The sequence below is a fragment of the Plectropomus leopardus genome, chromosome 18, assembly GCF_026936395.1.
Source record: "Plectropomus leopardus strain MGB_pleo_1.0 chromosome 18, ASM2693639v1, whole genome shotgun sequence".
Classification (NCBI taxonomy): Eukaryota; Metazoa; Chordata; class Actinopteri; order Perciformes; family Serranidae; genus Plectropomus; species Plectropomus leopardus.
In genome coordinates, this window is record NC_142193.1 from 4793975 (window position 1) to 4801426 (window position 7452).

Consider the following 7452-nt stretch of genomic DNA (forward strand, 5'->3'; position numbering starts at 1 on the left):
AACATAAAACTGACCTTGCATTGAAGTCAAATTCATTTCCATTGTATCCTAATGCTAAAATTTTTCTTTGTCCAAATATTGTACTTGTTATATTATATATGGAAGTAAATGGAAAGAATTATGTTCAATATTTCCTTTAATGCAAGAGAATTGGTCCCACCTATTGATGTCCCATGTCTCTGTTGTCTCTCACGCAGGGGGCATCTGATGAAAATTATCAAACAGTCTTGCATGCAGAGCTTATGAATTGGAATGCCAATAAAGTTTAAAGGAATAACTCTTGTCTTGATCATTATTTTAAGGTAATTAATATTAACTGTTGCTTTCCTCAGATAACAATAAATTCATTATTTCAAGGTCACAGAGATTTTTAATTATGTCAAACATGGCTGTTCTCATTACTTTATAGATATTTTTGGTCCCTTTGTTTTCTATGTATTCCTATTTTACCGTTGATCTTTATGGTATTTGTATGAACTTTTATATTTTATATTTTTATGTTTTACATCAGAGCTCAGGATGCAGGCTGTTAAACAGCATATAACCATAGCAACAAGACAGACATGAACACACACAGCTTATTTGGACTCTTGCTTTATTGTTTATACATCATTCTTAACATCAGTGAACGATGATGATGGCGATGGTGACCGGCTGACAGCCCCAGCAGCAGCTCAGGCGGTCTAAGAGGTGGAGGTGGTGGTGGAGGAGGAGGAGGAGGAGGAGACCACCTGCCCATCAACCACCTGCTCCACCACTGTCACTATGCGCTTGGTTGTCTTGCTGGATGAGGTTGAGGTTGTGGAGATGCTGTTGAACCAAACAGAAAATAGATCACTGTGAACTGAAGATCTTTGGTAAGTATTAATTTTATCTATTTAGTTCACATCATATTTTATATTTTAATTTTAATTTGTTTTGATCACTACTTAATTATCTGTTAATTAAGCAATGTCACACGAGAGGGGTGATGTTGTGCTCATATATCATCACGGCTGTGATTCGGTCGTAGGCACGAGGCCGCAGGCCGAAGATAATCATAATCACACTACTACTACTACACACTGACTTATGTCTAACTTCTTACTTACTTACTCATGTACCTGTTATGTTATACCTACTTATTTTCTCATTTGTTCTGTATTTGTTACTGACAACCTAGATACTAAGTGTCTTACTAACTACTTATTTACTTGCTATGTACTTACTACTTAAAAACTTATTGACTATGTAGTTAATAACTTACTAGTACTTCTTTTTTTGTTAACGTTAAAGTCTTAATCTATCATTTCCCAACCCTAGCTTGCCTCAACCTCCTTAGGAGTGATGATACAGTCCTGAGGAGTTGAACCCTCCTGCTGAGTCTCACCTGCTGCTGGCCTCTCCATCCAGCAGCCTCCTGTATTCTGCAATCTCCGCCTCCAGTTTGGTCTTGATGTCCAGCAGCATCTTGTACTCCTGGGCCTGTCTCTCCAGATCGGCCCTCAGCTGCACCAGCTGCTCCTCCAGAAGGGTCACCTGAAAGTGAAGAGGGAGATTAACAGGTTAAAGTCAACAGAAGTATGTACAGTAAATAGTTCTTAGAGGTGGAACTTTTTCTGTCTCACCTGCATCTGGTATCCAGAGAGCTTCATGGCGTACCGGCTTTGTGTCTCAGCCAGAGTTCCCTCTAGTGACGCTTTCTACAGAAACAAAGTCACAAACACTTGAACAACTGATTTCCCACCTCAGAATCAGAATCAGAATCAGAAAAAGATTTATTGCCAGGTATAGTTAACACAATACGATGAATTTGTTCTGGTGGGTTGGTGCAACATAAATATAGAAAAAAAAACCCAGATAAAATAGAAGATACAAATATAAAATATAAAATATAAAATATAAAAAGTACGAGTCTATACCAAGTGTGATTTTTATTTATTTATTTTTGTTTGCACAGTGGCAGCACTGAGCAGCAGTCTGTCAGTGGGGGATTTGATGTTACATGATTAATATTGATGTAAAACTTTTGTACTTTTTGTTACTTGTACCAGTAATTAACTTTCTGTCCATTCCTACATAATACAATATTATTATTATTGTTGTTGTTGTTATATTATTATCATTAATAATAATAATAATAATAATAATAATAATAATAATAATAATAATAATAATAATAATAATAATAATAACTGTAATGTCTAATGTTCTTCGGTTTAAGTGGTTGAACCATTTACTATAATTAAAATTAAAATAAAATGTTTATAAATATGCAGTTTTTTTTCAGGCCATTTTTCTGTTTGTTGGTTCTTTTGAGTTCTCTTTTTTCTTTCTTTCTTTATTTGAGCTAAGGTTTAGAAAATTTTCTTGTAGTTTTTATTTTTTATTTCATTTTTTGGGCTAATTTTGGGTCTTTTCTTCTTGAGCTACTCATGACCAAATCAAACTAATTTAGTCAGGTTGCAAAGGGTTGAGTATATTTTGATTCTGATATTCAATGAAAGAACAGACTTTTTCTACGCTTTAAAATTGAAGTTAAAGCTTGTTGCACTACTGTGACACTCACCAAGCCCAACGCGGCCTGCAGCTCGATCTCCAGTGACTGCTTCGTCCTTTTGAGCTCTGTGATTTCTGTCTTGGACGTCTGCAGGGTCTCCGTCTGGATGACCACCTCCTTGCTCAAAGTCTCCGACTGCACAAAGACACAAATCGGTACATGTACAAACCATGCAGGTCCTTTCTGCGTCCACAGGAAGTGATATCATGGCATTACCTTGGTCTTGAACCAGATCTCCAGCTCTTTCTGGTTCTTTGCAGCGATGGTCTCGTACTGCTCTCTGATTTCTTCCATCATCTTGGTGAGGTCTGGCCCTGGAGTGGCTTCCACATCAACCTGGACCTGACCGCTCATCTGAGCTCTCATCGCTAGCAGCTCCTGCACAGACACAACAGATATGAAAGAATTGTGACTTTAGTTTGCTCTTGCTTGATTAATGTTAAAACAGCTGTTTCTAAGACTCTGTTCATTTTGAAAAATCCAACATTAGGATTACTTGCTGCCTGAGAGAACAATGTGAATGAAAACAAGTAAGTGCTGAAATAAGAATGATAATAATTATAATATACGTTTTTTATATGGTACTGCTCAAAAACAAGTTACAAAGTGCTTTGCAAAAAAACACCAAACCAAAAGATGTATTGTTTAATGAAATATTAAGAAATTAATTAAATAAATGTCAGTTCATCGATTAATTTTCATAGTCAGAAAATTAATCTGCAAAATTAATTTTCTGGTTCGAACTTTTCTAATCTGACGGTGTCCTGCTTTACATAATTTTAATATGAATATTTGGGTGGGTTTTAACTGTTGATCGGTCAGATTAAGAGTTTTACAAATGTACCACAGAAATGATTAATACCAAAAATGCTAAGAAATGGATGTACTTCTGAATCTCGTTTTGCAGTTTTGAGAGAGTAGCATACTGTTTGTGTGTAATGTGCAGGGCTGCCACTAGGGGCTGCTGTTAGTTCTGTTTTTTTTTACAGTCTATGGCTGTCAATAATAAAGGTCTGGAGTGGAGGATTTGGTGACATTTAGTGGAGAGGCCTCAGATTGCAACCAAGTGAAACCCTCCCATGTAACTAATGAACAAGATTAAATTATTTTTTTATGATGTGCACATAAATTATGCAAATAAATTAAAATAAAATTCGAAACCAAATTTTAAAGCTTGAAAATGTATAAACACTTTTCTGCCAAAACATGGTTTTCAGTGTTCTACGTCTTAATAATAATAGAATTGTTAATACTAAAATTGACTGTAACCTATATTGCTTTCATTTGCGGAAAACCTAAACAATATTAAGGCAGAAATTTTTAGTTCTAATAAAATGTACACAGAAATTGTATTATTCACAATGACATGATGCCTTTAATGAAATGTCCCTAAGTATCTTAGTAGTAGTAGTAAGAGTAGTAGTATTGTTGTTGTTGTTGTTGTTGTTGTTGTTGTTGTCATGACAGATGTGTCAAAGTCAACCATAAAAGGATCAGGTTTAGATTTTCACAACTGTTACACTTATTTATCATTTAATTTAATTTAATTCACAAGATGTTATTGTAGGGGGCAACAGAGGGTAGCTGGCCTCTGGGGACTAGCAGCTGAAGAGGTGCCAGTTCATCTCCTAGGCACCGCCAAAGTGCCCCTGATCAAGGCATCAAACCCCCAAACTGCTCCAGTTGCTCCATTCATGGCCGACCTTGTGCTACCCCCTTGTTGCATGTGTGGTACTTGTTTATGGAGGGCTCATAAACATAACATATTTCAACCACCAGTTGGCCTAAAAAATGGTGCAGACTAACAAATAATAAGGTAATATTGTAAAAGGGTGTGGATGAGGTGTTTTCATGCTGTCTGACCTCCTCATGGTTCTTCTTAAGGAAGAGGAGCTCCTCTCTCAGGCCCTCGATCTGCATGTTCAAGTCGTTCTTTGCTAGGTTAAGCTCATCCAGAACTCTCTTTAAGCCGGCGATGTCGGCCTCCACCGACAGACGCAAGGCCAACTCGTTCTCATACCTGCAGCAGGAAGAGGGACTGTCAAATGTCAGCTGTCACATAAATAAAAGCAATAAAAACATGAGACATCAACACATAGCTCAGATGTAGTGATGTCCCGCCCACCTGTGCAGCTGTAGTCAGAAGTTGCTTTCATTACTGTTGCAGGTCACAACTATGAAGGTAACATAGTTGTAATAAACAGAATTATCCTTAAAAACATCTGCAGCCATCTGGGACACTTCTTTGAATGATTATAAATAGTAGAAAAACTACATTTTATTTTTGCTCTAAAAGCAGGGAAAGTGCCTTAATGTGTCTTGGTGAATGACTTGTGAAAAGCGTAGCTGATGCAGGTTAGGCAGTAAGAAAACTTCAGTTTCATTTTAACAACAGTTCATATGAAGTTAAAGGCGAAATATCAGGATGCTTTAATGAAAGTTAGATATGATCTGCTTGAATGAATCTGCCAGACGACAAACATCACAGCACATCTACTCTTTGATTTCCTGCAGAGTGATCAAACTGATTTATGAGTTGAGGTAAAGCCCTGAGGTCAGAGCTGCTGCTGCTGAAAGAAATTTTAATATCTCTTAACCTGTCAGTCAAGTCACAGCTGAGACATAGCAATGATGTCAGTAATGAATGAGTGTCTCTTTATCCACCTCAACGTGTGGTTTTACTAACCCTTGTACTGTGTGTGTGTGTGTGTGTGTGTGTGTGTGTGTGTGTGTGTGTGTGTGTGTGTGTGTGTGTGTGTGTGTTAACTTGGACTCACTTGGTCCTGAAGTCGTCTGCGGCCAGGCGGGCGTTATCGATGCTGAGGTGAATCGCTCCGTTCACCTTGATGGCGGCCTGAATCTGGCGAACACAAACAAAGATTTCATCATTTCACTCTTGCATCATCAGATTACATGTTACTTCTACTACTACTCTTACTACTACTACTACTACTACTACTACTTCTGCTTAAGTTGTTGCTCATAGTGGTACTACTTATGTTTTTACGCATAGTTCTACTACTAATACAGTTTTTACATATAATAATGCTACTACTACTACAGTTTCTTCAAACAGAAATACTACTTCTACTACTACTAATACAACTGCAATTTTTTCTTATAGTACTACTACTTGGGTTATATTTTATTGTACTAAAGCTTTTTTATACTATAACTACTACAGCTGTTTCTCAGTACTACTACCACTGTTGTTTCCTGTAAAACAACTACTACAGCTGTTGCATATACTACTATTACTTCTGCAGCTGAAAGTACTACTACCACTAAGTGTTTCATATAATACAACTACTACAGTGGCTTAAAGTACTAGTACCTCTAGACCTGTCTTATAAAGGGCAACTACTACAGCTGTTGCATATACTGCTATTACTACTGCAGATGTTTCTTGTAGCACAATTACTGCAGCTGTTGCTTTTACTACTACTTCTGCAGCTGATGCGTATAGTACTACAACTACAACTACTGCAACCTATGCTTAAAGTACTACTACTAGACTTGTTTCATATAGTACACTCACTACAGCTGTTGCTTATTCTACTTTTACTACTTATGCAGTTGTTTCTTACAGCACAACCACTACAGCTGTTGCTTATTGTACTACTACTAGTCATGTTAAATATAAAACTACTATTGTTGTTGCATACACTACTACTGCAATTGATGCTTATGGCACTACCACCACAGTTGTTCCTTATAATGCAACTACTACAGCTGTTGTTTATATTACTATTACTACCGCAGTTGATGCTGATTGTACAACAGCTACTTCTGTTATTTCTTATAGTATAAACACGACAGCTGCAGCTGACAGTACTAAGCTCCCTACCTGAACTTAACCTCACTTCCTCATGTAAAACTTTATTGCTCTGCTCAGGCGTCACATCCTTGCACCTGCATGTTACCTGTGAGGATGAGGAGGCTGGGCGTTACCTTGGCAGTGAGGTCAGCGATGGTGGCGAAGAAGGCGCTGTAGTCCCTGGTGCTGGGACCGACCTTACTGTCCAGATACTGCCTGATCTTCAGCTCCAGCTCGGCGTTGGCCTTTTCCAGGGAGCGCACCTTTGCCAGGTAGTTGGCCAGGCGGTCGTTGAGGTTCTGCATGGTGAACTTCTCATTGCCGATGAGGCTGTCATCCATGCTGTAGCCGCCTCCACCTATGGCAGAGGAGATCTTGACTCCTCTGCCTCCTGCTCCTCCATACACGGTGCCACCACTTGACCTCTGCTCAGCACCGATGCCTATCAAGGAGCCACTTGAGCGCCGAACCGACATGGAGGAAGTGCGAGAGACGTAGTTGCTCATGATGGATGCTGCCTTTCTGCTGTGAGATGACAGAGGAGAGTGACGAGCTGCAGGAAGCTCACCTCCTTTTTAATACTCCTGCAGCCATCAATCACTCAGCAAACACCATGGTTACTGAGAGTGAGGTGGGTAGTCAGGTATGCATGCAGGAGGCTGGTCCTGGGTGTGGATGGGCATGGCAGGGGAAAAATGTAACCTTCAAACATGCTTTCTTACGTGACAGTAATGGGTTTCGTTTATCAGTGCCAGGATGGGAGGTCGCCTGAACCTTTTGATTTCAATTACCAAGGAAGAACTTGTGTATCTAAAGCTGTCGAGACAGGCAATGTTGCCAATTTTCAGTCAATCAAAAGTTCAAATGAGGAAGTACACTTTAGTAAGGCTTTTGTGAAAGCTTTTCAAAATGTCAGTGCACTTATAAAATGAGTGTGAGCACAATAATTATACACTTCCAAGGAGTCTAAGTGGCACCAAGTAAAGGTTTAAATAAATAATATAAATATATATCAAATAATATCCTCTGTAATTGCAGTGAGAGTGGTCTAGTTTATTGCTCCTATCACACAAACGAAGTATGTCAAATGGCTTGA

General features: G+C 38.6%; 1 protein-coding gene across 1 annotated transcript; it reads right to left on the bottom strand.

Moving 5' to 3' along the window:
- Positions 1 to 578: 578 nt before the first annotated feature.
- LOC121956367 (keratin, type I cytoskeletal 13-like) lies at positions 579 to 6916 on the bottom strand. The gene is made up of 8 exons (XM_042504542.2): positions 6491 to 6916; positions 5317 to 5399; positions 4403 to 4559; positions 2756 to 2917; positions 2549 to 2674; positions 1608 to 1682; positions 1370 to 1518; positions 579 to 810 (listed from the first exon to the last, which is right to left on the bottom strand). The coding sequence occupies exons 1-8, from the start codon at positions 6860 to 6862 to the stop codon at positions 684 to 686; spliced, it is 1251 nt and encodes a 416-aa protein (XP_042360476.1). The 5' UTR covers positions 6863 to 6916; the 3' UTR covers positions 579 to 683.
- Between the last annotated feature and the right edge of the window lie 536 nt (positions 6917 to 7452).